General features: G+C 39.6%; 1 protein-coding gene across 2 annotated transcripts in view; it reads left to right on the top strand.

Annotated features, from left to right (window-relative positions):
- Positions 1–14,784, top strand: part of LOC143025464 (methylmalonyl-CoA mutase, mitochondrial-like) — a 266,536-nt gene that overhangs the window by 78,959 nt on the left and 172,793 nt on the right. For both annotated transcript variants that reach the window (XM_076185158.1, XM_076185159.1), the window contains exons 6-7: positions 3,595–3,792; positions 3,948–4,079. In XM_076185158.1, coding sequence (XP_076041273.1) covers positions 3,595–3,792; positions 3,948–4,079 — 330 coding nt within the window. The remainder of the gene's footprint in view (positions 1–3,594; positions 3,793–3,947; positions 4,080–14,784) is intronic.

Genomic DNA, 14,784 nt, shown 5'->3' with positions numbered 1-14,784 from the left:
TTTACCTAGTTGTATTTTATGGGAAGAGAGCTATGCTAGTAGTGACCAGCTTTTATATCTTTCAGCAACCAGTTTGATCTTAAATTCTTGTATAGTTTTTGCACTCAATGTTTCTTCATTCAGTTTGTTCCAGATATCTATCACTCTGTGTGGGAAGCTATTCTTTTTCAGATCTTTTATGTAACTATCCCTTTTAAGTTTCTTTTCATGTCCTCTGGTTTTTCTTTTATCCCTCTTTAATAAGTCATCTCTATCAAGGACTTCCATCCCTTTCATAATTCTGTATATGGTTAGCAGGTATCCTCTTTCTCTTCTTTGTTCCAGGGTTGGTTGTTCAAGTTTGTCCAATCTTAGTTTGTTTGTCAAATTGGAGAGTGTTGATGCAATCTTTGTCATTGCTCTTTGAATTCTTTCTAATTTCTTTGTTCTTTTTAGTACTAAGTATCCATAGTGTTGCAGCATACTCCAATTTTGGTCTTATCAGTGTAACTTATATTTTCTTTACCATTTCTTCATCCATGTAGTCAAAAGCCACTTTCATTGATCTTAATAAATTGAAAGTTTCTCTGACTAATTTGTTATGTTTGTCTGGTGTCATGTCATTTGTGATAGTTACTCCTAGGGCCCTTGCCAAGTTTACCTTTTTAATTTCCTTTGTACCAATTTTGTATTGCCCCGATATTCTGTTTTTGCCTTTTCAAAATTCCATTATACCACATTTCTTGATGTTGAAATTCACTTCACTCTTCTGACTCCATTTCCAGATTTTGTCCAGGTCTTCTTGCAATGATTTGCAATCTTTCTCTGTACTTACTCTCTTTAGTAGTTTTGCATCATCTACAAAGTTCATATAACATCCCACACATTCATCCATGAAGGGGTGATTGTGCTGACAGTACTGTATATAGAACATAAGAGATGAAGAGTTCAAATATGTTTGAAATGAAATGTCTGAGAAATATGGTAGGGGTTACTAGGCTGGATACAGTGAGAAATGAGGAGGTGAGGAGGAGAGTGGGGGTGGAATAGGAGATGGGAGATTTGATTGATGAAAGGGTGTTGGGATGGTTTGGATATATGGAAAGAATGAGTGAAGAAAGATTAGTAAAAGAAATGTGGAAGTCAGAGGTGGATGGAGTGAACATGAGGGGTTGACCAAGGATGAGGTGGATGGATGGGGGTAAAAGGGGTGTTGAGAAAGAGAGGGATGTCTGTTGTGGAAGGGAGAAGACAGAAGAGGGGTGAGTGGAGATTGGTTGTATATGGATGATGCTGTGATGCATGGAAGGGAGTAGGTGGGGGATGGGCAGTTAGGGAGTGTATATGTGTGAATGATATTTTGATGCAGCCCAAAGGGATTCCTCTCCGTCTTCTCTTTATCTGTATGAGGGGATGGAGAGGGGGGTTACCAATTAAATGAAGTGGCCTTGCTATGGATGTGCTGTGTCTTGCTGTATTGGTTCTGATCTTAGTTGAATAACAAAATAAAATTGATCTCTAAGCAATGAACACAATACATGATTCGTTTTGATTCAGTTTAACATTGCGAAACTTCCCCCATCAGGAGGCTAGGAGGTTGCCCCTTACAGAGTACTTTGTAGTGTGGAATTTAATGAACCATGCCCTTATCTCAAACTGCTGTCACCTCAACCTCTGCTGGAAATAGCGACGCCCTAACCTACCCAACCAATAAGTATCCTTGATTGATCTGTAATACATAAGGAACAAAATATGTTTTTTGCACCAAGTTGACAAGAATGACTAAAGAACAAAGTACAGGCACTCCTCGTTTAATGACCTACTCGGTTAACGACAACTCGGAGTAACGACGGGCTTTATGACATTCGTTTAACGTAAATCTCCCGAAGTTACGACGTCGTGTACGATAATTAAGTTGGCTGAGGCAAATTTGTAATGGGAAGTGGTAAAGAGCTGGAAAGAGACACAGTTGTTACAATCATAACCCTCTATAAGGAGGGTTATAAGTGTAAAGATATTGCTACTCGTGTGGGAATTGGAGTGCGTCAAGTGCAAAAGTGGACCAAGAAATTTCGAGACGAAGGAAGTGACATCATTTGTACTCCAAAGCATCGCTCTGGTCGGCCAAGGAAGATATCAAATTGTACTTCTACGGTTCTAACTGCCTCCTACGGTTATTAGGAGGCAGTTAGAACCATAGAAGTACGATTTGATATCTTCCTTGGCCGACCAGAGCGATGCTTTGGAGTACGAATGATGTCACTTCCTTCGTCTCGAAATTTCTTGGTCCATTTTTGCACTTGACGCACTCCAATTCCCACACGAGTAGCAATATCTTTACACTTATAACCCTCCTTATAGAGGGTTATGATTGTAACAACTGTGTCTCTTTCCAGCTCTTTACCACTTCCCATTACGGAGATATCAAGGCACAAAAACAGAGACCACCGCAAAAAAAAGACTACTCTCCGTGAGAGATGTTTAGAATCTGACTCCATGTGACATCGAGTGCGCCTAAACAGAGTTGCCAAATAGTGTGTATTGTCTCGGCTAAATACGGGTACAAACGCTAGCATTGAAAAATAGTGAAAAGTTTGGGTGGAAAGTTGTATTTTTCGCATGTTTTGAGTTTAGGGGAAAGTTGGGGCGCCTATAATTTTGCGCCCAAACTTTTCGCGGCCACTGTATATATATATATATATATATATATATATATATATATATATATATATATATATATATATATATATATACAGGTAAACGTCGACTTACGATGGCCGCGACTTACGATTGTTCGACTTTACGATGACGACGACGACGACGACGATATGATAATTTAACCCCTTCCATACGGTGCCGCACACGTAGGAGTCTTGATTATATTTATTGTAGTCGCCCCTGTGTTTTTACATTCTCTCAAATGATTCATTCTCTGTGGTTTTCAAAATTCGCGGGTGAAAGAGAGAACGATCGATATAAGCGGTGACTATATTTTATGATGCGAGTATTATTACGTCACGTCGTACGGCTGGCATTGGCTGCTGCCCGCGAGATTTAAGTCCGTACTGAAAATACATATTATAGTGTTTGAATATGGTAAAAAGGATAAAAATAATTAAATAAACTACTGTACATGTTTAATAGGCTATATTCAGTATCTCTGGTGGTTAATATACAGGTAGGCTAGGTACAGTGACCACGGAACAGAGTGGGGATCGACTTACGATGAGATCGTCTTACGATGGCTCTATCGAAACCTAATGCCATCGTAAGTCGACGTTTACCTGTATATATATATGTGTGTGTAATATATATATATATGTGTGTGTGTGTATATAATATATATATATATGTATACATAAGTATATATATATATATATATATATATATATATATATATATATATTTGTTTAAGCACTGTCATTTATATTTGTTCTAACTTTTCCCCAGTTATTGTGTTATATAGCATACATGATATATATCCTAGAAACTTTTCTCATTTGTTACTGTATGTAAATCTGTAAAGCAGCACTGTGCTCTGAAAATGTATGTTCCATTTCTAGTACTTTGCAATTTTATTTTCCTACTTAATTGAGGCTAGATGTTCATTTGCAGCATATGCCTAAGTTTAACAGCATAAGTATTAGTGGATACCACATGCAAGAGGCTGGGGCAAATGCTGTTTTGGAAATGGCCTTCACACTTGCGGATGGACTGGAGTATTGCCGAACTGGCATTAAGGCTGGTCTGAATATCGATGCTTTTGCTCCACGGCTCTCCTTCTTTTGGGGAATTGGGATGAACTTCTATATGGTAATATTTAGATTAGTTGGTTGATATACTTTATTTTTTGGCCGGTGAAGATGAAAATTTTGAAATAAAGACTGTCAGAGGAAACCAGTGTTCTTGATAATTTTTTTAAGATGTATTGACAGATTTGAAGTATCTTGATTTTTTGTTTCACATAGGAAATTGCTAAGATGCGTGCAGCACGGCGCCTATGGGCTCACTTGATTGAAAGTAATTTTCAACCTAAGAACAAGAAGTCCACTATGCTCCGCACCCACAGCCAGACATCTGGATGGTCACTTACAGAACAGGTAATATAATAACCATTCTTGTGTAAAATTGCAAACAGTGAAATCTTATTAATTGATACATACATATACCAATGGCTTTTCCTCCCTTACAAGGGTAGTAGCCCCCCCCCCCAAAAAAAAGGCATAGAACCCACACCCACCCATCCTGTCCCCACATACTCCACTCCCATTCACCCTCCCCCCTCTTATCTTGGCTTCTCCTGAATGATGGGTCATCCCTGGATCTCACCCACTGCCCTGGGTCAGAAGCAGGCTAGCAAGACAGCACATCCACAGCAAGGCTGCTGTATTTAATTGGCAACTCCCCTCTTTATCCCCTCATAAAATTATACAATCAATATCCTTGTGGTTACAAAAAATTTAACATTCTGTTCTTGGAGTCGACTTCCTCTAACCATTCCTCCCTATCTTCTACTGAAATAAAGCAGTGATATTGTAAACATAAAAATAAAAGAATAAATGCCACATTTATTGAGCTAGAAGATGTTGACAATGATTTATACAAATTTTTCACTGAGGAGGGACCAATGTTGGGTACCTGCTTGTTGTGGTCCTGCAGGATAGATGGTGGAGCTGCCCCTTTTCAAAACCATCAACTCTCCCACCTCCATCAAAAGTTACAGCCCAGAGAGGCTAACACTTAATCTCAGGATTGGGCCCAAGATATCTCTCCATCTCCTTCAACTGTATTTCTTACACCTCTCATGTGTAGAGTTGACAACTGGCAACTGCTTCCATCCTCCTACTGCTTTCAAGCTGGTTACATATAAACATTTCCACATCAATACAACACAGACAACAGTCCAAATTTTCTTCCCAGAGAGGTCTGTGGAAGGGCCTGAGGACCATTGCCAGCTGCCATGGGGCTACAGGTTTTCTACTCAGTGAAAATTGAGACAACAGTTGTTATTATTATTTCACTCAGCATTTTTGAGGAAAGGAGTGAAGAGAGGGTGAGGGAGGGAAGGGGTGGCTATTCTAGTAAGTGAAGAGATAGGTAAACGGGTAGTGGAGTGGGAGGAGGTTTCCTCAAGGATAATGTGGATGAAGGTGAAACTGGGGAAGGAGATGTGGGTCTTTGTAAGTGCATATGGGCCTGGTAGTGAGAAGAGTGTAGAAGAAAGGGAGGCCTTTTGGATAGATCTAAATGAGTGCATAGAGGATTTGGGAAGAAATGTCAATGATAGTACTGGGAGACCTTAATGCTAGGGTGGGAAATGGTCCAATCGATGGAGTGGTTGGGAAATGTGGAGTTCCAGGAAAGAATCGTAGTGGAGAGTTGATGGTGGAAATGTGTCTAGAAAGAGAATTGATGATAGCAAATACAGTGTTTCAGAAGAAAGTCAAGCATAAGTACACATGGGAGAGGGTGGTGGATGGAAGGGTGCTAGATAGAGCGCTAATGGATTATGTAGTGGTAAATAGGATTATGATAGGAAGAGTTAAGGATGTACATGTGCTAAGGGGAGAGGGTGGGGGAATATCAGATCGTTTTTTGGTGGAAGGTAAGTTGAAAGTGGAGGATAGATGGAGGAAGAGGAAAGGGACAAAAGGTAGGGAGGTTCTTAGAGTGAACTCTTTGAATGAGAAGGAAAAGGAGAAGGAGTACGGAAAGAAGCTGAAGGAGGAGTGGGAGGGAGTAAAGGGTAGAGTAGAGCTGGGTGTGGAGGAGGAATGGGGATGGTTCAAGGAGGGAGTCATAAAGTGTGCAAGGATGGTGTGTGGAACAAGAAGGACAGGGGGAAATAAATAGAAGAAAAGGTAGTGAATGGTGGGATGAGGAAACAAAAAAGGTTGTAGAAGAGAAGAAGCGAGCTTTCACAGATTGGTTACAAAATAGGACGAGGGAGTCATATGAGAGGTACAAAGAAAAGAAAAGAGAAGTAAAGCAAAAGGTAAAGGAAGCAAAGAGGAGAGCAGATGTGAAGTGGGGTAAGAGTTTGACAGAAAATTTTGAAAGTAATAAAAAGATGTTTTGGAAAGAAATTAAGAGAGGAAGAGGAGGCGAATCAAGTAGAGAAGAAAAGGTAAAAGGTGCAGATGGAGAGATGATAATGGAAGAGAAGGCAGTAAGGGGAAGATGGGCAGAATATTTTAGGGAGTTGCTAAATGTGAAGGAGGATAGGGAAGGAAAGATTGCTGCAGTGGGAAGTGCGAAGAAAATGAGAGTGATGAATGAGGAGAATGGAGGAGAAATAAGGAAGGATGAGGTGAAGGCAGTTGTTAAGATGATGAAAGCAGGTAAGGCACCTAGTCTGGATGGATGCCATGCGGAATGTCTGAAAAAGGGAGGTACAGTGATGGTGGACTGGTTCGTGAGATTATTTAATGTTTGTTGGAGAGAGGGTAGAGTGCCGGAGGACTGGAGGAGTGCCTGTATAGTTCCTCTTTACAAGGAAAAAGGGGACAAGTGTGAATGTAGTAGTTTCAGAGGGATTAGCTTGTTAGGTGTAGTTAGGAAGGCTTATGGGAGGATCTTGGTTGAGAGGATTAGGAGAGGAACAGAAGGAGTAACTGGTGAGGAACAGTGTGGATTTAGGACAGGTAGAGGTTGTGTAGATCAGATCTTTGTGGTAAGACAGATATGTGAGAAAGCTATAGGAAAGGGGAAGGATGATTTTTGGGCTTTTATGGATCTGGAAAAGGCTTATGATAGGGTAGACAGGAAGGCACTGTGGGAGGTTATGCAGATATACGGGATAGGAGGAAAGCTTCTGGGAGCTGTCAAGAGTTTTTATGAGAATAGTAGAGCTTGTGTCAGGATTGGAAATGGAGAGAGTGAGTGGTTCGAGGTAAAGGTGGGACTTCGTCAAGGATGCGTTATGTCGCCCTGGCTGTTCAACTTATACATGGATGGGGTGGTGCGAGAGGTAAATGCAAGGGTAGTGGGTCAGGGATTGGAGATGGTTAAAGAAAATGGAGAAAAGTGGGAGGTGAGCCAGCTGTTGTTTGCGGACGACACTGCGCTTGTGGCAGGATCGGAGGAGGGATTGAGGAAGTTGGTGGCAGAGTTTGGGAGAGTATGTGATAGAAGAAAGCTAAAGATAAATGTGGGTAAAAGTAAGGTGATGAGATGTACAAGGGGTGAAAGTGGCAGTAGACTGGAAGTGAGCATTAAGGGGGTACGCGACACCTGGAGGTAATTTTCTAAACTATTTAGAGTAAAGAGCTGAAACTTCTCAGGTAAATAGGTATCCATGTTGCCTACATTTTAGGTGAAACAGAATGATGCATGTACACATGTACATATGTACACATGTACACATGTACGTATACCAGTAGCAACATTTAAAAGTGCACAGCACCATAATACGTGGACCAATTTGTTTTATATTTTGGCTATGATTAGTCAGTAGGCACACCTAGGGCCGGTCATTGAGTAATTGAACAATTTCCTTTATACTTTTGCATACAGGCATTTCAATTTTAATGTCCGGCAAAAATCGTGAAAAATAATTTTTTTTTTTTGTCTTGTTTCCATTATTACTCCGAACTCTTTCATCCTATTCAAAATATTCGAACGATCGGCCCTAGCAGTTACTAAAAGTAATATTCCCTGTAAGTTTCATCTAAATCTGATGTATTTTAGATTTTTTATGATTAAAAAAAAAGTAAAAAAATATCGAACGGAGATATGGCAACTTGAAATATAAATATATCTGTACCTTGCTTATAGTTTCACCAATTTGACTGATTTTTTCATGGCTTAATTCTTATTATATAATGAGTAAGTACAGTAAAAATCATCAACATATTTTAATTATAAGTACTTTAAATACTGAAAAACTAAAGTATAAGTATATCACAGTAATGACGACGCACAGACGACACCATCATATAATTTGCTTTTTTGCACCTTTGGCAGTTTCTTCATATGAAACCTCACTGCTGGGGGTCTTCAGGGTATCTAAATCATTGGAAAGAGGTTTATTTTCCAGCAGTGGGCGCCTTCTCTTTCCTCATCAGATTCCCCTCGCCAATCTATGTTGGTAGGGCACCCCCTCTAGCATCATATGATGTCCCTTCTTCTTTCTTCTTCCTGTATAGCCTTGATCTTTTTCCTCTTGCTTTCTTCTTTGGATTTAATCTTCCTCTTTGAATTGTTTAGTCTAATGTTGTCCTTTACCTCTGTCACCGTCACAGAGGTGCAGGTGAGGGCGGTGGTGGAGTGAGAGGTGGTGAGATCTTTAGTCGTCTTTGACTGCTTGCCATCTTTAACTGCTGTTTTTTGTCATTGTGATGTTCTTTTGTTCTTTTTGCTACCCATGATGACTGTACTAAAGAGTAATATGTATTAGCTAAAGTAATAGATTGCAATGAGAGCTCATGAGACATGCGTACTTCCCTTTTCGGAGCTAGCCGGTAACTAACGCTTAGTTTTGCACAAAGTTGGCGAAATATTCTCCCTCCACCTTCCTCCCTTCCCCTCCACAATCGTATTGGCCGTTGATACACTGGGCGAGTGTAAATTCAATCAAATTTCAACGTTATTCGCTGCGCCTGAAGGTCCTAAGTGGCACGCCTCCTTCCAGTGTGGGTTGCGCCATTAAATCTGTCCCTTTAATCCTCACCCAGGACCTTTAAATTGCGCGCGGCTGGAAAATTATTTGTCGGGATTTATTTCTAAGTGGTATACGAACATTTTGAACACAGTTTTGAAAAATGCCATATTTTGACCAAATTCACCCCCCCTAGGTGTCGCGTACCCCCTTAAGTTAAAAGTCTCTCCAAATAATTTATTGACAGGTTTATCAGGTGTCAAGTCACTTGAGATGATCACTCCCAGGTCCCTTTCTGAATGATTTTGTTGACTTCCTTGTTTCCAATTTTATATTGACACAATAGTCTATTTTTGCTTTTTCTAAATTCCATTATGCTATGAGTGAATTGAGGAAGGAAAATGCACTACTAGTTAGGGAATTGGAAGAAATAAAAAAGGAACTGGCTAAAGTAAAAAATGATAATGAAAAGATGAAAAATGAAGATACAATTAAAAACGAAACTTTGTTGAAGGAAGTTAATGAAAAAATACTAATAGGGGCAGGTAAAGTTGGTGAAAATGTAAAAAAATCAAACATGATGGAAATTAAAAACCAAATGAATGAAGACAAAGAAAACCAAAAAATAATATTTAAAGAAATAATCAAAGAACAAATGAATGAAAGTACAAAGGACACAGTAATAGAAGTAATAAAAGAAAAAAGAGATTGGGTAAGAGACACAATAGATAAAAAAAAATGTATTGTAATCTATGGTATCAAAGAAAAACATAATCTAATAAGGTTCCAAAGGAAAAAAGAGGAGAAGAATATAGTGACAGATATACTAAAAGAAATACAGGAGGAGGGATAAGGACATAAGGCAGTAGAAGATATCCATAGGATGGGCAAATATTCTGAAGAGAAGAATAGACCTCTTAAATTAAAACTTAATTCACAGAGAATAGCAGAAGAACATAGGAAAACTAGCTAAAAGTAAAAACTACAAAATCTAGGGATAAAAAAGGGAATTTAGTGATGAAAAAGAAAAGGAAAAAACACTTAAGGAAAAGAACGAAAAAAGACCAGAAAAAGAAAGGAAAGAGTTTTTTTTTTTTTGAGAGTTAATGGACTTGAGACTGAGGAAATGGTACATGAGAGAAAAAAAAATGCAGGAGAAAGAAGAAAAGGAAGAAAAGGAAAAAAAATAAAGATATCATATACCAATATAGATGGATTGATATCAGGATTAGATGAATTAAATGACTATCTAGAACAAGAAAACCCAGACATAATGGGGATTGTGGAGACAAAGTTGAAAGGATCATTACCACCAAATAGTGTAGGACAAGGAGTATAACTGTTGGTACAGGAATAGAGAAACAAAGCAGGGTGAAGGAGTGATGTTATTAACCAAGAAAGGCCTAAATGTGACAAAAATTACAGAAGGAGAGAACAATGTGGAGTTGATTATGATAAGAGTTGAGGATAGTGATATGAAAAATAGAAAATATGCAGTGATTTATATACCACCCAAAACTCATGCATGGAATGAAAGTGAACACTCTAAAATGCAGGAAGACACAAGAAATACACTAAATGAAATACTAAAAAAAGAAGGAAATCTGGTAATTATGGGTAATTTTAACTTGAAAGAAATATGCTGGGAAGAGATGACTGTGAAAGGGGAAGATCACTGGGAAAACATATTAGTGGAAATGACCATTGATTACACATTGACGCAATGGGTCAAGGAAAACACCAAATATAGAAATAACAATGAACCCTCAAGATTGGATTTGATATTCACTTAAGAACCCGAAATTGTTGATAAAATCGAATACAAGACACCAATTGGAAAAAGTGATCACATTCTAATGGAACTAGAATTAAATGAAGAAACGAATATAGAAATAAATGAAAAACACAGAAAAGGAAGACTAATGTACAACAAAACAGATTTTGAGAAACTTAGAAAATTCTTTCAAGAAGCAAATCGGAATAATTTCAATAATGATGAAACAAAGGTGGAAGAAAAATGGACAGTATGGAAGGAAATTTATAATGAGGGTGTGAATAAGTATGTACATACATATCGAAATTGTTGACAAAATCGAATACAAGACACCAATTGGAAAAAGTGATTACATTCTAATGGAACTAGAATTAAATGAAGAAATAAATATAGAAACAAACGAAAAACTTAGAGAAGGAAGACTAATGTACAACGAAACAGACTTTGAGAAACTTAGAAAATTCTTTCAAGAAGCAAATCGGAATAATTTCAACAATGATGAAACAAAGGTGGAAGAGATATGGACAGTATGGAAGGAAATTTATAATGAGGGTGTGAATAAGTATGTACATACATATACCAAGGCTTTTTCCCCCGTACAAGGGAGGTAGCCAAAAAGGAAAAGGCATAAAAACATTCCCACCCATTCCATCCTTGAATACACTCCACACCCCTCCACCCTCCCTCTTAGCACCTCCTGGATGACGGGTCATCCCTGCACCTTGTCCACTGCCCTGGGTCAGAAGCAGTGTCGCAAGACACAGCACATCCACAGCAAGGCCGCTTCATTAAATCGGCGACCCCCCCTCTCCGTCCCCCCATGTGTAAAAGGAGAAGACGGGGAGAAATCCCTTTGGGCTGCGTCAAAAATTGCTCACACATACTACCTCACCCCCCATCCCCCTGCCCATTCCACCTCATGCATCACATTATCATCCATATACAACTATTCTCCATTCACCCCTGTCTTCTGTCCTCTCCTGTCCTTCCTCAACAGACATTCCCCTCTTCCCCAAAGCCCCCTTCACCCCATCCATCCACCTCATCCTAGGACGTGCCCTCATGTTCACTCCCTCCACATCTGCCTTCCATACCTCTTTTACCAATCTTTCTTCACTCATTCTTTCCATGTGTCCAAACCATCCTAATACTCTTTCATCAACCCTATCTCCCAACTCCCTTTCCACCCCCATTCTCCTCCTCGCCTCCTCATTTCTCACTCTATCTAGCCTAGTAACCCCCATCATACTTCTCAGACACTTCATCTCAAACACATTCAAACTCCTCTCTTCCTCTTATGTTCCATGTTTCTGCCCTATACAGTGCTGCTGGCACAATCACTCCTTCATACTGTCTCCTCTTAGCATCCATTCCCAAATGTCTATTCCTCATTACGCTCTTCAATCCACCAAGGCATTTACTCGCTTCTCTCAATCTACATTCTACCTCCACCTTTACTCCACCTTTTCCTGCCACATTTGCACCCAAGTATCTAAAACTATCCACTTCCTCCAGTCACTCTCCCTTAATGCTCACTTCCAGTCTACTGCCACTTTCACCCCTTGTACATCTCATCACCTTACTTTTACCCACATTTATCTTTAGCTTTCTTCTATCACATACTCTCCCAAACTCTGTCACCAACTTCCTCAATCCCTCCTCCGATCCTGCCACAAGCGCAGTGTTGTCAGCAAACAACAGCTGGCTCACCTCCCACTTTTCTCCATTTTCTTTAACCATCTCCAATCCCTGACCCACTACCCTTGCATTTACCTCTCGCACTACCCCATCCATGTATAAGTTGAACAGCCAGGGCGACATAACGCATCCTTGATGAAGTCCCACCTTTACCTCGAACCACTCACTCTCTCCATTTCTAATCCTGACACAAGCTCTACTACTCTCATAAAAGCTCTTGACAGCTCCCAGCTTTCCTCCTATCCCATATATCTGCATAACCTCCCACAGTGCGTTTCTGTCTACCCTATCTTAACCCCTTCCATACGGTGCCGCACACGTAGGCGTCATGAGGAGCAAGTGGATTCGCGACGCTGCCATATCGGCGTCTTGATTATATTTATTGTAGTTGCCCCTGTGTTTTTACATTCTCCCTAATCTGCTCTTAATCCCATTCTCTGTGGTTTTCAAAATTCACGGGTGAGAGAGAGAACGATCGATATAAGCCGTGACTATATTTTATGATGCAAGTATTATTACGACACATCGTACGGCTGGCATTGGCTGCTGCCTGCGAGATTTAAGTCCCGTAGTGAAGTGGTTAAGCCTTTTCCAGATCCATAAAATCCCAAAAAACATCCTTCCCCATTACTATAGCTTTCTCACATATTTGTCTTACCACAAATATCTGATCTACACAACCTCTACCCGTTCTAAATCCACACAGTTCCTCACCAATTACCCCCTCTGTTCCTCTCCTAATCCTCTCAATCAAGATCCTCCCATAAGCCTTCCCAACTACACCTAACAAGCTAATCCCTCTGAAACTACTACATTCACATTTGTCCCTTTTCCCTTGTAAAGTGGAACTATACAGGCACTCCTCCAGTCCTCCGGCACTCTACCCTCTCTCCAGCAAACATTAAATAATCTCACCAGCCAGTCCACCATCACTGTACCTCCTTTTTTTAGACATTCTGCATGGCATCCATCCAGACCAGGTGCCTTACCTGCTCTCATCATCTTAACAACTGCCTTCACTTCTTCCTTATTTCTCCTCCATTTTCCTCACTCATCACGGTCATTTTCTTAGCATTTCCCACTGCAACTATCTTTTCCTCCCTATCCTCCTTCACATTTAGCAACTCCCTAAAATATTCTGCCCATCTTCCCCTTACTGCCTTCTCTTCCATTATCATCTCTCCATCTGCACCTTTTACCTTTTCTTCTCTACTTGATTCGCCTCCTCTTCCTCTCTTAATTTCTTTCCAAAACATCTTTTTATTACTTTCAAAATTTTCTGTCATACTCTTACCCCACTTCACATCTGCTCTCCTCTTTGCCTCCTTTACCTTTTGCTTTACTTCTCTTTTCTTTTCTTTGTACCTCTCATATGACTCCCTTGTCCTATTTTGTAACCAATCTGTGAAAGCTCGCTTCTTCTCTTCTACAACCTTTTTTGTTTCCTCATCCCACCATTCACTACCCTTCCTTCTATTTCCTCCTGTCCTTCTTGTTCCACACACCATCCTTGCACACTTTGTGACTCCCTCCTTTAACCATCCCCATTCCTCCTCCACACCTAGCTCTACTCTATCCTTCACTCCCTCCCACTCCTTCAGCTTCTTCTTGTACTCCTTCTCCTTTTTCTTTTCATTGAAAGAGTTCACTCTAAGCACCTCCCTACCTTTTGTCCCTTTCCTCTTCCTCCATCTATCCTCCACTCTCAACTTACCTTCCACCAAAAAATGATCTGATATTCCCCCACCCTCTCCCCTTAGCACATGTACATCCTTAACTCTTCCTATCATAATCCTATTTACCACTACATAATCCATCAACGCTCTATCTACCACCCTTCCATCCACCACCCTCTCCCATGTGTACTTATGCTTGACTTTCTTCTGAAACACTGTATTTGCTATCATCAATTCTCTTTCTAGACACATTTCCACCATCAACTCTCCACTACAATTCTTTTCTGGAACTCCACATTTCCCAACCACTCCATCAATTGGACCCTTTCCTACCCAAGTATTAAGGTCTCCCAGTACTATTACATTGACATTTCTCCCTAAATCCTATCCAAATGGCCTCCCTTTCTTCTACACTCTTCTCACTGCCAGGCCCATATGCACTTACAAAGACCCACATCTAGACAAAAACATGAAAGGGTATATATAAAATCCTGGTATAATAAAAAAGTGCAGTGAGGCAAAATACAAAAGAGAAAGCCTGGAAAAGATGGAAGAAGGAAAAAAAAACTGAAAAATGGAAAATATATACAAAACTAAGAAATGAATATGTAGAATTATGTAGAGAAGAAAAAAGAAATTATGAAAAGGACATAATAGATAAATGTAAAGATCAACCCAAACTATTTTATAGATATGCAAACGGCAAGCTAAAAAATAAACAGGAAATACACAAATTACGTCAAGGTAATAGAGAATACACAGAAGATATAGAAATGGCAGATATTATGAACAAACATTTCAAATCTGTATTCACCAAAGAGGAAAAGAATCTACAAAACTGGAATCAATAAATTGAAATAAGATTTCCTCCACTAAAGAAAATAAACATTACTCAGAATGAAATAAGGAATCAAATACCAAAGCTAGACGTTAACAAGTCACATGGACCAGACGGAGTTGCAAACTGGATATTGAGGGAATGTGTAGACGAACTAACAGGAAAAATATTCAAAATAATATAATGCTCTCTCAAAGAGGGAAAACTACCAGAAGACTGG

This window comes from Oratosquilla oratoria, chromosome 5, assembly GCF_046742065.1.
Source record: "Oratosquilla oratoria isolate Oo_2021 chromosome 5, ASM4674206v1, whole genome shotgun sequence".
Taxonomy (NCBI): Eukaryota; Metazoa; Arthropoda; class Malacostraca; order Stomatopoda; family Squillidae; genus Oratosquilla; species Oratosquilla oratoria.
Note: the sequence above shows the minus strand (reverse complement) of the source record. Positions and strands in the feature narration are given on the sequence as shown.